Source organism: Pelmatolapia mariae, linkage group LG15 (assembly GCF_036321145.2).
Source record: "Pelmatolapia mariae isolate MD_Pm_ZW linkage group LG15, Pm_UMD_F_2, whole genome shotgun sequence".
NCBI classification, from domain to species: Eukaryota; Metazoa; Chordata; class Actinopteri; order Cichliformes; family Cichlidae; genus Pelmatolapia; species Pelmatolapia mariae.
Window position 1 is genome coordinate 4621324 of NC_086240.1, and position 15406 is coordinate 4636729.

The 15406-nt window shown below is 42.0% G+C and overlaps 2 protein-coding genes across 5 annotated transcripts in view; both read left to right on the plus strand.

Annotated features, from left to right (window-relative positions):
- Positions 1–6697, plus strand: part of LOC134643020 (1-phosphatidylinositol 4,5-bisphosphate phosphodiesterase beta-1-like) — a 122023-nt gene extending 115326 nt beyond the window's left edge. Inside the window, exon 33 of the mRNA XM_063495191.1 lies at positions 4498–6697. Within this exon, the coding sequence (XP_063351261.1) occupies positions 4498–4722 (225 nt within the window). The 3' untranslated portion in view covers positions 4723–6697. The remainder of the gene's footprint in view (positions 1–4497) is intronic.
- A 4747-nt stretch (positions 6698–11444) lies between these two features.
- LOC134642893 (1-phosphatidylinositol 4,5-bisphosphate phosphodiesterase beta-4-like) overlaps positions 11445–15406 on the plus strand; it is a 66319-nt gene continuing 62357 nt past the window's right edge. For 3 of the 4 annotated variants that reach the window (XM_063494959.1, XM_063494963.1, XM_063494960.1), the window contains exons 1-2: positions 11445–11674; positions 15318–15359. The gene's annotated coding sequence lies outside the window, so the exon portion shown is untranslated. The remainder of the gene's footprint in view (positions 11675–15317; positions 15360–15406) is intronic. The other variant, XM_063494962.1, reaches the window with a different exon arrangement.

A 15406-nucleotide genomic window follows, 5' to 3' on the forward strand; every position in this document is an offset into this window, starting at 1 on the left:
GCCCCCTGCTGGCCATTAGAAGGAATGCAGGTTAAAGGCACATAGTCCTTTCAAATATGCAATATATTGTAAAATGATTGCTAACAAATATCATATATTTCTGTGGATATTACTTTACTGTGTCATTCTACAAATTACAATCAGATTTCATATCACAATAACATGGATGTGTTAAAACATGCACGCATTTATTCATGCAATCTTTTAGTTAGCATCCATGTTAAAGGTGAAAATGTCCACTGAGCACATTTCACAACTGACATTCCCCTTTGAGCCAGTCCTTTTAGGGAAAACACTCATTACAGTACATAGTGGAGCTATGCAGGAGTGTTTTTAAATTCTTGGACCTGAAGAAAAGAATCTCTCTCAAAAAAAGGAAAGGAAAGCAGCAGATAAATTATCTGGAAGGAGCCAGGAAAGGGCATTCACACACATACGTGCACCGAGAGAGGGTTAGAAGGTGAGATAGATGGAAAAGGAGCACATAGTTTATCCTGAATAGTTTCTCTCTTTTATTACTGGTGTTGTTCTTGCTGTTGCATTTGGACTGCTGCAGTTCATTTTCATTCTTATGACCAATACAGTGGAAAGAAAGTAAATTTCTCTCTGCCCTCCTTCTAGCACGCGCGCGCGCGCACACACACACACACACACGCACACACTCGTCTTAGTTGCAGTATGCACCAGCATGCAAAGATAATAGGGTCGTGACCTTTTCTTATCTCTCAGATATGGGTTTAGGAACTTGGGTTTAGTCTAATTAGAGTCTGTGTGGTTATGTTAGTAGGCTAAATCACAGGGTCGGGGTACATGCCTCGATACGGAGTGTAAGTGTGAGATTTGCAGGTTTTGCTCCGTGTCACAGAACACTTTCAGCTTCACTGAAACGGTTTAGAGCAGCAACTGGTTAAAACCTACTTTCAAAGCCTGCACACCGAAGCACATCATTCCTTAAGACCTGGTTGTTGTGACAGTAAGATGAGACACTGTTAACATAGCTGTGTGATGTATGTGTAGTGCAGCTCTTTGCCAGTTGAGGACTTTTGCAATGCCGCAGCAGGCGTTATGTCATGGCTCAAAGCAAAGAATTAATTTGGCTCTTTGGAGGCCTTCTCCGAGTCCCCCGATAGCTTCTCAAAATGAGGACAGCTGGTGAAGAAGGTCACCGAGTGCTGTATTTTAAGAAAGGCAGAAATGTGTGCATGTGGTTTGTTGACAGATGACTGGTCTTCAGAGATGAGATACAGATTTAAAAGCTGTCTGGAGATCTCTAACTCCTGCTGGTTAGGGTGTCCAAACCGAAGCTGGACCACACGTACACAAATGTGATAGAGCGTGAACACACAGAGCATTGGTAGCATATGATTTCAAAAGAACTATATCTTTTAACCAGACCTGGAATTTACTTGTCACCATAGGAATTCCAAATTTTGATTATCCAAAACTTCCCTCTCCCAAATCCATTAAGCCTGAGGAGTAGGTTTCAATCACGTCTTCTCTCTGTGTACTAAACTCCTGTGATTTCTCCTCTGCCAGGCTGATAAGATATCAGCTGGAAGCCACAGATCACAAAAAACTCTGAAAATACCACAGTTCTCCCTCCTTCTTCCCTAATCCATCCATCTTTCTGTCATTCATTCATCGACTGTTCCTTTTGGTAAAAGGAAACGGCTGTCTTCATCTCTCGTCACCGCATCACTCTAACAGACGGCCCTTTGCTTCTGATTACACGCACACACTCGCGCGCACGCCATCCGCTCACATGTTTCTCAGAAGTGGCTGGCACCCTTCAGACTTCTCTGCCCTCTGCTCCCACCTCCCCGTTCTCATGAACCAGGGTGTCATCAGATGGGAGAAAAGATGACAGATTTAATCAGAGGGTGTTTGTGCCTCAGCAGGCAGGGTATAAAAAAAAGACTGCACATGCACAAACACACATGCGAGCACACAGGGCGAGCAGGCTGTCCCACCCCTAAGTAGGTCATGCGCAGTGAAGAGCAGGGCGGGGGTGGGGGGGTGAGGCGAGCCGTGGTGCATCTTTAGCCATCTGGTTTTGATGTGTTGGATGGCCGCTCTGTGAGACCCACGGAGAGAGAAGAGAAAGGCAGAGAAAGAAAGATTAGAGAGAGAGAGGGATGGAGGAGCCAGGGAGGCATCTCTCAGAGAAGGTGACCTTGAAATGCTTGGTGGTGGTGGTGGTGGTGGTGGTGGTGCGGGGGGAGCAGGCTCTGTTTTGCCACTCAAAAACATCAGAAAGAGACAACTGAAGAGCTTCCTTAATTTCAAACAATGAGGCACAGATGCAGTTGAGTTACCTGGCTGATAGATTTTTACATACAGATCTGTAAAAACGATAATTTCAACTAAATGGAGAGAAAAAAGTGGTTTCTATGCATTAAGCATCATCGGTCTGTGAATTTCAGTGGAGACAGGTGAAAATCCGCCCCTAAAATTAGATAACTAAGTTTAGATAACATGGCAGCAGACTGAGAAAGTGAGCTATTACTACTGAATACCAGACATCTATTTTTGCAACTTAATTTACACAGCAACGCGCGGAGGCACGGGGCACTGCAGTAAGCTTCTGCAGCTCTGTTTGCAACTTTTACCATTTAATGTGTTGTCTCAACTAGAGTAGACGTAAAAAAAAAACACCTTTTCAGTCCCAAAATGTTAAGATTGCACCCAAAATTAGTGCCGCTAAGTGTGATACCCATCCAGAGTCTAAACAAAATAATATCAGTTTAATTTATATTATGGCGATGCTTCAAACATTTGTAACAATCAGGTTTTCTCATTTAGCTATGAAGAGCTCTCAAATGAAATGGATGTGCCATCTCGTGAAGTGGAGAGGGCAGAAAATTGGAAAGTCAAGAGAAGCATGGGAGTCCTTGACCTTCATTCGGACTCCTCCGCTCTCTCCGTCTCTCCCATTCTTGGCTATTCTTGCAAATATTTTTTCAGATATTCAGGGGTGCAGTTTGCCAGCTGTGAATTTTCTGGTCACCGCTATAATGACTGTATGTCTGGAGACTGGGGGGGAAGGGGGGGTGGAGGGGTGTACTGCAGGTGAATCCATCACAGGAGAGTATGGCTTTGTGTTCAGCAGTTTATTCTGCCTGAAGTTCCTGCAAGATGAATATATCTCTCAGTTTTGTCGCAGCAATATTTGCTTCCATTCATTCAGGTAAGACGTGCATTTTTATTTTTTTTAGTTAGATGCTGGATGGAGTCTGTAGTGGGGCCCCTCATTCACTCAACAGCGGGGACCAATATCTCTAAGACAAGATATTGATCCCTGCTAAGTCTTGGTGAGACTCAGGTACTTTCGATCTCGCATTGTGCTGACGTGACTGTACCGAGCTGTGAGACTTTGACACCATTCATCTTAGCAGCTTTTCTTTTAATTACTGCTCTCCCATGGGAGCCAGCCGAGTAGTTAAACAGAAATCAGCATTACAGCAATTATTGGCTCGCAATGACATGAATACAATCTTGTCATCTGTAATCATTGGGGGCGTCTATGCCTCGGAGAAAACAGCTTCTCCTTTCTGTTTCTCAGTGAGGGGAGGGCGGATACAGTACATGGATATTGTAGGTCTGCCTCAGCAGATCAAGGTGCCTATTCAGTGCAGAATGTCACGGTCCCTATCTGATGTTCAGCATCGAGCCTTTTTGTTCAGGCTGTGTTATGGAAATAGGCATGATTCATGTTATTATAGTCTTTAGATAAGAGGCATGGAAATAACTGCAGCACCTACTGTATCCAAGCGCTTACAATACAGTGTAGACACTGATTGTTAAGGTTGCTGTAAAGGGTGAAAACTTTAAAGCTGCTCTAATGAGGTCGCTCATACTGATAACCCAGCAGAGAATTGTTATGCAACTCTGCACTTCCCCTCAGCTCATCCAGCTCATTGTTTTGGTCCCACAACATTACTGTTTGGTTCACCCTAGCCGTGATCTGCAGCATTTCCAGACAAGTAGGTCAAAAAAAATCTCCACTGTACACCAAACAGGAAAGACAGAAAGTTAATGAATCTCTACTGAAAATGTATAAAAATTAAAGAAACAGACTCCTTCCATTTTGTGACATCTCCAGAAACTTTAGGGGAGACCTATTCTTCTTCTTATTTTCAGTAATATAGTATCATCTCAGGCAAAGCAATCCCATCCACCTGCTGATCAAACCTCAAACAGCCGTAGGTCTGACTCGGTTGGTGGTTTCTGCAAAAATGTCACAGTCCCTAGCAAGATACTGAACACTACATTGCTGATAATTGTTATCTACTCTGCACTGCATGTGGAAAAAAGAAGTTGGCAAGATGTGTGAAGGGCTATATAAGAACCAGTCCATTTGCCAGAATTAGTTGTTTGACCACAGCCTGAGCTGTTTTCTGATTGGGCAAAATCTGCAACACTCTTTGTGAGCGTCATTAAAATTCTTTTTCTTCATTTACGGATTCTTGGTTGATGCTTGATTTTCTTCCTCTGCAGTTACAGAGCGATCTGGACCAGGAGTACCAGGACAAATTTCGCCGGCTACCTGTGGAAATCCAAGAGTTTGTTCAGGACAGCAGCAAGGCCAAGCTGAGCGACGACGGCATCCATGGAAACCTCGTTTCCTCGTCGACAGCAGAGAAGCTGAACCACAAGGCGTCGCAGTCAGAGGACGACATGGAGGAGGGGTCGTCGGAACGAGTCTACGAAACCCCGCTCTAGAGATTTAACCTTGGCCCTTTGGGACACTAACTGGTGGACGTGGTTATGGCCACAGATGAGACTGCAACTTTGGTCCTAATTGTAACCAGTGGATTAGGATTGGGTCAAATCTGAGCCTGAATTGGTGAGTAGCGGTCCTCTCTGCGTAGAGTGCAGTCTTGTCCAGACACCTGTTTTTCATGTAAATAATAACCTTTTGTGTATTTGTATGTTACCTGTACGTTGTCGTCTCTTTCGGTACGGCCACAGGAGGTGTTACGAAACACTAACTATTTGCAGGAAATAACTTACTTGAACTATTGCACAGAGAGAGAGTAGTTTCTTTTTATTATTTTTATTATCATGATGTTTGCAGTAGTGTTGATAAGAGAGGCGTGTCGTGCCAAGGGTTGGTATTCACTTCACAGTGGATTTTAAATGGAGTGTACTGTAAAGAAATCATTATATATCCAGCCTTTTAAAGCTTCCGTCTCTATAAGATTTAAATTCACCTTTACATATTTGCACTGAAGGCTCACTAAACCCTCTTACTTTAACCCAGAGGCACTGGTGGCTTGCTGGTTCTTGAGTTTGTTCTCACAGAACTAAGCCTATGCGTTGCTGCTAATTTCTTTTTTGTTTTGTTTTGTTTTTTTAAATAATTTCTTTTAGGGTTTTTTGTGAAATTTGAAAATATTCTTAAAAAAAATGATCTGCCATTCTCTCTTTGTTCTGCCTCGTTTTTTTTTTTTTTGTTTGTTTGTTTTTTTTAACAAGTTTGTGGACGATTCTGTCCAAAGAGGACAAGAAGGGAACGTTTATTTGTACAGTGTCTGCATGTATTTGAACAACTGTAAATGTTAACAAGTAGCTCTGTAGCAGAGATGTTTATTAATGTAAATCTATTTTCTCTGAAACATTTAAACTTAACCTGCAAAACAGTGGGCTCAGTGTGGCTTGATGCATCACTGGGGAATAAGCTGAACAGGACTAAAGTAAGTAATGACACACCCTGTTCTTTAGATGCAACAGTAGCCAGCTCCTGCTGACAGATTGCTCATTGTACTCTTTACCTTTGCCCCCTTGACTAAAACAAACCAGGACATTCAAACAGAAGAGGATCCTGTTGTAGTTTGTTGAAGCGGCCTTCCTCTTAACTGGTTCCCTTTGTACTTACTGGGAAACCTTGTGTGCACAATACACACAGAGAATGCCCACAGAAAATACGTCCCCCTCGGGCATCGTCATTATTTTTATTATTATTTACCCACGATTGGAGTCTAAAGCGGGGAAACTGTGGGGAAATGGTTGCATTATTTTCAATCAGGTGCTCAGTTTATATCTGCAGAACACCAGCGTTAACATGAACCTATGAATAACTGGACTCCTCCCCCCTGTAACATGTGAACTGTGCTAATTCATTACGTTTTTTTAAAACTTTCTTCCGTCCAGTGCCACCATGGGTGTGTCATTTGATATCGAATCATATTTCAGCTGATTTTCCTTTTAGAAAAAGAATTGAAAGTGAAGGATTGCCTGACATGTAAGTACAAATACCTTTTTTTTTTTTTTTAAGATGATATCGGTGTGAGAGTCCTGTGCCTTTTGAATGGGTTTGCCTTGTTTGATGTTGAATGTGTGAAATGCATCATTGTTAAAATTGCCATTATATAATAATATATGAAGCTGTCTGGTATTGAATAGACCGTGTGCACTTTTTAGTACAGTACCACTACTGAGTAATGCTTGTGATGAGAAGTATTTAACATGTGTCTCATAAAGGCAAGAGAGACATTTTTTGTTTCCTTTTATGTCTTGAACCACTTTATTTAACAGACTACCCCCCCCCCTTCTCATCAGTGTATGCACTCTGGAAATGTAAATGTACGTATGACACAAAGGTTAAAACATGAAGCTGAGAAAAAAAATCTAGTGTAAAGGGAACTTGCTTGTAATTACAATAAATGTGGCTATTATTGTACTTTGCTGGAGTGGAATTGTGTGTCTTTTGATTTGTTGTGCTGAACTTAATATTGTGTTGGTTTGTTTTTTTACTTTTACATCTTACAGATTTCGTGTCTATGTATGTAATATGTTACAGTTACATACATTATATTAATCCTTCCTGGTTTCAGTGGTGAAACCAATCCTGAGTTGTTGTTGGTGTTTTTTGGGGGGGTGGGGGGGTTCACGGTGGTTACGTGTTTTTTCTTGAAGTGTCTTGAACCCACAGTCCGTAACTCAGCAAAGGCAAAAAAGAACAAAAATTGTGTTGAAAACAGCTTAATGTTGTCACTGCTTTTTTTAAAAGGAAGCAGGCCACGTATGAAGCAGTGTCTGAAACCCAGTTACAGAGTGTGTTTGGAAGCATCTGTGACGGGTATTTGTGTACTGTAGGCTGGTGGGGTTGTCACACTCAAGGTCATGGGCAGGCAGGGGAAGCCTTGATGACCTGCTTCCTGTTATCTCCCAGGTAACAACACAGCCTGCCTATAAATAGACTGTTCACTTCCTATTAATGGCATTGTAATGAAATTGGCTGCAATTTACCTGCTTCAAGACAATAAACTCAAAATTTTATTAGAAATCTGGTATTGATTATGTCACAATTGAAATAAGAACTAATAAAGTCTTTTTCTTCTGTCCTACATGGAAAATACTTTACAAGACAGCCTTGCTCAGTGCTACTCAGAGACACCATGGTTGTTGTGGTAGGCAGTGGCCGTTATCAGGTACCTGATGCTGCAGGTTAAAAAAAATGGGCGTATCCACAGTGACATTAACCACTTGTTTTTGAACCTTCTTTGAAGCCACGGCTTGATCATTATAGCTGTCGCTATTTACAATTTTGAGCAACGCGAGTTGAGGAAGTGGTGGTTCTAGCTAGCTCACCCTAAAGCGTACCCTGCTCTGTTGTCTATTTTACTTTATGTGTGGCTATAAATTGCAAAATAAACATCCCGTTGCGTTAAATAAGAATTTAAACCAGCAAGTGAGTCGATAAACACATCAGGAAAGTGTTAGCTGAGATCACAGATCAACTGAACAGTAGGGTCATTTTCCCAAACACTGCAATAAGAGCAGTCGCCACCTGCTGGCCATTTGAAATAATGCAGGTTTAAGCCAATCTTTTATGTACAGTTTATGTTCTGCACTACCTAAGAATCAGCGTCTACAAAACAGGACGTTTTTGTCAGTGGGGGTACCCCAAGTTTAGGAACTAGGGCTGTGCGATATGACCAAAATCTCATATCCCGATATTAAGACATCTATCGTCCGATAACGATATAAAATCACAAAAATGCAACATTTTCTGTAAATTCTGTGAATCGCAGGCAGCTCGACTTGCGTTAAGTGTTTCCAGCTGGGCGTCATGTACCTGGAGTCGAGTGTTTTAACTGATGCATGAAGCTATACATTTTTAGACATAAGTTTTAAGGGCCACCGTTTTCTTTGTGAGTATTTATTACACAGCGTGCTGCGGGGAAAAGTCTGTTCTAACGTTTGAGTCTAAGGTTTCTTTTTTTAGCACCTGACGGCTCTTTTTTGCTTCTCATCGGTAAATATTCTGCATCTTTCACGTGATTCAGTTTATTTTGAAAAGTCTCAACAGGATCTTGAGCTTTATTGTGAAAGGTTTATGTGGAAAATAAACAAGCGGACACGCCGTGGTTTTACCGTCGTTGTTGCTAACGACAACGCATAAAAACAAGTGCTTGTCTGTCTGTAGTGTGGTTATATTAAATATAAGAGAAAGAGAGAACTTTAAGAAATTAATATAGCCACTACAGTGACCATCAAAATGATGAAAAAATATTGCCGTAAACAGTTTATTTTGCGACACCACGAAACAAACGATAGCGTAAAATGAAACGATAGACGTTTTTATATCGTCATCCGATATATATCGTTATATCGAACAGCCCTATTAGGAACATCTCTGAAGTAACCCTAACAGAAAACCTGCCATGGCTGGATAACAGGAGAATTCATGTAGAACTATTATGCAAAAACATGCATAGTAGGGGTGCATGCATGTAGATGTCCATAGCCATGTTTGGATCAACACCCATCTAGTTTGACTTTTCCTCTGCCTCAAAAGTCAAATGAATCTTAGGCTGCATCCATGGACCTGTGGGCAGGATTATTATTGTTTGCACTTGGATGCAACTGCAGTAATATCTAATCACTCCATTTCCTGAATGTCCAGTGGTAACACTTTTTTTCATCTTTAGCACATTTACAAAAAAACAAAACAAAACAAAAAAACTTGTTACACATTGTGTGAGCGTTGGTGGAGTCTCCCATGTGAGTGTGTGTACGTCTGTGCTCACTGTGTCAGTGTGCTTGTGTGGGTGACTTTTCGGCTGTCTCCATTACATTTGTACGTGCTGCCAGTGTATGTGTTTTCCACACTACATAAACACTGTGCCCTTCTTAGTCTCAGCTCCACAGCAGAATCCCCACAGGCAGCCAGAGATAAGACAAGCCTAGTCGTCCATAACAACCACTGTGACCATTCAGAGGCCTCAGTGCATGTCGGCAACTAGGAAGTGAGCTAATTAACCTCAAGTTCAGGACGGAAGGAGAGCAGCTTTTTAATAAGATTCTCTGGGTTATAAAAACAGAGACGCCCCTCCAAACTCCCAGGAATAATATCGCTCTGCGTCTGTCCATCTGCTGCGGGGACGAAGAGGAGGAGGAGGAGGTGTCCTGTAACACCAGGACAGAGAGGAGAAGACCGCAGGATGCTGGCTAAGGTACACTGAGCTCTCTCTCTCTCACTCACTCACACACAAACACACACACATACATAGTTACATAGGCACAAAAACACAAGCAGACACTGATGTGAATGAATGAGTGAGCGAGTGAAATGCTAATCACTGACTGCCTCCACTCCTTGGCCCCCAAATATAATCTTAGCTCTCTCCACTTTCCCTCAACTATCATAATACAACCTTAATCCCAAAGTTATGAATGTAATGTTAACACAGAACTTCGCCTTAATCTAGGCTGGATCAAATTCGGATTGTAACTCTAATATTATCCGTACCATTGTTAAACTATCAGACCATGTCCTAAAACCTAAAAATGTCCTATTTAGAGGGATGAGGAAAGACACAGTGCCCTTGGTTTGCAGGGTTTTCCTCACTATACTTCTGTCATCATTTTTGGCCCATTTAGTCTCTGAAGCTCAGAGACTGCCAACTATTTTTTCCTCTAATGATGGAGTGGCTGTAGTTGCTTTTGTACCATTTAGGAGACTGATTGTCATACAATAATTAATTTTGAAAACGGTGTCCACTTAATGGGTCCTTGGAGGCAGAAATAGGTCTCTGAAAGCTACCAAAAGTGTCCTGTAGCTTTCTTAAACTTGGAAAAATAACCTGTTTGATATTAAGGTTACACTCTTCACATCTTTATTTGAGTCAACTTTCTTCTTACTGGCTGCTGCTTGTAAACAGAGGATTTAAATAAGAGGTGGATGGGGCTTCTGTGTTTACAGTCAGAGCTATGTGTCTGAGATGATCATATTAAGCCCACCCCCTCTTCCTTGACATCATACACAGCAAAGCATAGAAAAAACTTTGTGAAATGGAGCGTATAGAGCAGTTTGAAGCCTCAACTTTTGCCCCCCTGGGATTGCTTACATACTTACATCTATATTCTGAACTCATTATTTTAGACTTTGGCCATGTTTAATATGACCAATCACCATTGCAACACATTATATACATATACATGATAGAAAGTAAAGAATGGCATAATATTAACCCTTTTACAGAAATCCTGCATTATAAATCGGGAGGATGTTTTGACATAGGTGGGTTTGAGGGACTGTAAGGTGCAGTATTTTTGGAGCTGCATTACTTCCATACTAAGCACTGCAAGTCATGACATCTCTAATAAAGCTGTCCAAGGAGTGTATCTTGTGCACACTAGCAATATTTTTTATGTGCATGCTTGCAGCTGTTTAGAACCAAAATATATTATAAAACATGTAAACATTAAATTAAGAAAAAGCCCCCAAAAGCTTTGTTCTTATGTGACTGAATTTGTTTTTGTACAGTCTAATGCTATTTCCATAGCTTATATAATGCAGTGCAAAGAGATTTGGTTTGCAGCTCCATAGATGTTCAAAAGACTAAGTTAAAACTATAGAAATATGTATATATTTTTTTAAATTGCAGAACAGTAGCATTAAACACGAATTAGTTCAGCAGGATCTGGTGTGAAAATGAATAGTGGATGATATCTACACAACAGTGTTACAGACTGCAAACATATTTCCAGTTATTCATAGTTTATGTAAACCTAAAAATAATATCTTAGAAAAGACTGTTACGGTACATGAAAGTGGTGCCATTAATAAAACTAAGTGTCATAAAGTTGCTGTTGTGTCTTTAGGGGAAGCAGGCCAGCATCACTGTGACTTTACAAAGGGAGGGGGGGGAGGCACTGTTTGTCTTTATCAACGCATGGCGGCTACAGTAGTCAGCTGTTAAAAAACGGGGGCGGAGCTGGATCTGGTTCTACTGGATGACTCACTCCGTTAACCCAAAGCACACTCATTCACTCATTTACACGCACGCCACCGCGCGATCGCACACGCACGCACACACCCATTCACGCGCAGGCACGTTAGGTGTGAGTGCAGTGTGTAGTGGTGGGTGTGGGAGGGGATGGGGAGGGCTGCCCGTCTGAAGAGGGGTTCCTAATCAGCGCGCATCAGCACCGTTCATTCTCCACTGGAGGGCGAGTGGTACAAGAACACCGGGACACTCCGGCGGGAGGGAGGCAGAGTAGACAGTCGGAGGGAGACGGGATAGAGCAGCAGCAGCAGCAGCAGCTGGAAGACACGCAGACAGGCGGAGACAGAGACAGAAAATCCCTACCCGGACCCTGCACAGCATCATTTTCTCTCCGCCGTCGGATTAAACCCCCTCTCCATCTCCAACCGCGAAACCACGTAAGAAACACACATAAAGCTTTCTGAATGCTGCCGAGAGAACAGTCAGAGTTTACCGTGTCTTGGGTTAAGGGCTGCTCGGTTAAATGTGCGCCAGACTGAGTTCAATTTAATGTGTTTGTTTTGCTGCCAGACGGACACTGGACCCTTCATTAAAACTCCATCACGCTAGCTCTCAGCGGCACTCTCCAAATCCTGCTCTCATCAGTCAGACATCCTCTCTCTGCCTCACTCTGTCACACACACACATACACACACAGCTGGAAGCAGTAGCATTTGCTAGCTAGCTAGGCAGACGCATTTAAATAGACCTTTTGTTTTTTATTATCGAATTCACTCCAGCTTTGCTCGGTGAGCTCTCTGCTAGGTGAATACGGCACGGCAGAGAGCCGCCGCGGCTTGAAAGCTTGATGAAATGCGGGGCTTATTGACGTTTCCAACGGCTGTGAGGCTAGCCAGTGGAGCTAGCTGTAGCGGGACAGAGCAGAAGCCAGCCGATGACAAGCACAGTGCACACTGCACAGTGGCCATAAAAGTCAACCCACAAACCCGAGATTTTATTTCTTGCATTTACTCTAATGCATGCTTTTTGGTTTATTGCACTACATATTTGGAGCTTAATGCCCTGTGAGATTTGTATGATAATGTGAATTTAACATGCAGAACTGGTGCATTCTCAGACTGTTTGCTGCTAGTCTGGTAGCTGCAGCTTGCCATGCATGCATCCATCCCAGCTTTGCAAGGTGTCATTGATTCACCGTTACGCCAACTAGAAAACAGTGTTTTTCGTGTGCCCGTAATGCCAGTGTTTAATCAATCAGCACAACGGTGGTAAAGTATCATAAAAATAGTTGCATGGGTGATCAAATGTCATAATTTGTGTGTGAAATCATTCACGGTGTGCTCTTTGGATTTTAAACAATCTATTTTTGATAGGGGAAGATGTAATCAGCAGCTTTCCTTGAAAGCAGAGCAAATGACAGCCGAAACTCAGCAGGTTCTTCATTTTCATTTCCAAAACCAGTTTTATCCGTTACACCCCGGAGGCAGAGTGATATTTGTTCAGGAATAACATGTGTTTGTGTGTGCCTGTGTGTGTGTGTGTGGAAGGGGGTGAGGTGGGGGGACTGTGTAGACTTGTTTGCACTGTATAAAGCATTATTTTTTCCCCTAACATTAACTTAAGAATGAGTGTAGAAACAAACTTGTTGCATCAGCTGTTCCTCCTGCTCTCACCAACTTGCTCTGCAGCGCTTATTTGCATACTGAATCCGTTTTCTTTTTTTTGGAAATTGCTGCACAGGTGTCTACTAGTGCATATTAAATCGACCATCAACATAGCTGTGGTCAGGCAGCAAAGAGTGTGTCAGTCCCCGTTATTGTGAAACCCTCAGAAGGTCGCCTCCCACTCCCTCCTTCCAGGCGACGTCCTCTGCAGCCTGTGAAACATCGCCTTCATTATGTAAAGAAAAACAAATTCTGCTCTGGCTTATTGACACTGCCACATAAACGTTTGACTGGCGATTACGGAGGCAAACATTACCCTCTCTCGCACAATAACAATCCCTTACCTGAGGCTTAAACCCGGACTGCGAAGCATTTTGATGAATAGAGGTGGACTAAGAAGCTTAAAGGCTAACTGAGGGAGTGCAGGTGTTTTTATTATTTTCTTCTCTTTATGGTCGCTCTGACTTTAGTACACTCGGTGATCAGTGTCTTCGGGGGAATTTATATGGCTGGAGGTTGCTGCACGGTAAGAGTTTGGCTGCATTGTCACGGCTTGCGGTTTAATCCTTGTTATATTTGCAAATTCTTCACTTGACCTAAATTGTTAACCATCATTTTTAGTTTTACTGATTAGAACAAAAGTGACTCCAGTTTGCCATCTTCTGTTATCACTGGTACTCTTTAAAGTTGATCAGCCTTGATAGTAAAGCTGGTGTTATTTTCACCTTGTCCATGTGTCCTGCAGGCAGCTACTGTAGCAGGAACTACAAACTGAAGTACTCAGACCAAGTTTTGAGTACTTTGCATGTGCTATGCCGGTTTCCTGAAAGCTGTTGCCCAGTTGATGGTATCCCAACCATTCAAGATAAACATAACTTTATGGGTTTATAGTTGAGCAAACATGCCAAGTTTGAAGGAGGATCCCATGGCATGTTGCCACTTTTTTTTTCATTTTTATTTCTGCCAAGGTTATATAATTGCTTCAGTTTGTTCTTTCTCTGTTTAATAACAGTGTTATTAACAAAGTGTTACATTTTACTGTTTACCTTTGGAGTTTCATCCTGAAATTCTTTGGAAATTGAGAGACATTGTCTTGATGATCTCAAGAAAATACCGCAATCTGGATCCAGGGACTTGATTTATGCATGTGGAGGGAATCTTCAGCCCAGACGGACGTACGAAGTCTTGCACTGCTCTGCACTCCTATGCATTTGTAGCTCCTATATGAAGGTTTTTGGGTTGTTGTTTTTTTAAATATTGGGATGTGGTTTTAAATCTCACTGTAGATGCTTCTGCTGATTTTGTGAGTACAGACTTCCCAGTCCAGCAATTTTAATTGAAGTTCAGGTGTATCTGGAGTACACTGGAGGGACACTTGTGTGGCTGTGAAATAATTTGTAACTAAGCATATTATTATGTATATGTTCAGTGCAGAGGAGATTTAGCTCTATTTAAAATGTAAAACCCGGCAGATTGAGGGTGTATACTGGTATATTATATCCAAGCATTAAGCCAATAAGAAGAAATTAGTTTAGAATGAAAAAGCTAAACTACATTTTAAGTCTTGGATGTAAAGACAATGTATGAAAGAAAAAGGATGAAACTAAAACAGCATCTCAAAGCCTGGCATTGTTTTGTTGTGGATGTGAACTTGATTAGGCCATGAAATGTGTGTAAGACAGACATTACTCAGCATCAACTTTCGAGGTGTTTGTATCTCTGTGGAAAGCTTGAGATTGGCTGTAGGGTTTGGTCCAACTGAAGAAAAATCTCTTTTTCTCTGTCTGTTTTCTCACAGCGTTATTCTTGCCAGCATGATATCGATTTGCTCAAAGGTTGGAGGTTTATTCTAGCGGGACTAGATTTGGAATCCATCCAGTGGCAGTTTACTGTATATCTTGATTGCCTGTTTGTTTGTTAGTTTTTTCTAAGACTAGCACGCTTTCGCTCCATGGCTTCTTTTAGACTTGGGAGGGCCTGGTCTAGAGTCACTGACCTTTCTCCACCTCTGTCAGTTTGTTTTAACAGTTCTATGATTTGTAGAATCGTTTTTTTTTTCTCTTCTGTGCTCCTGCAAAGAGATCTTTGAAAGTGGAAGTCCTGAAAGCCAGATGGACTAATAGACCAACAGACGGGTAATGTGGGCACAGCGACTGACAGGACCAGTGTTGTTGTAATATGTTGAAAATATGCTGCATCGCAGAGCTCAACATGTCTGAACTTTGTTTTCCCTGGCAAGGGAGTAAGTGGAGGGAATCGGGATGTGTTCATCTCTGTGTGTGGTTGTATCTCAGCTCCTGACCTTCCTATTTTATAGCAGGGTTTTAGAACTCAGCCAAATAAGTCCACATTCAGGGTTTTGTTATTTATGAAATTCTCTCCCCTTCTAACCGTATGTCCTTTTTTGTCTCTGCAGGCTGAGATATGAACTCCCGCTGAAATTATTGATGCTGAACTGGTGAGTTTTGGGGCTGCCAGTGATCGCTGCAGCAACACAAATTTCTT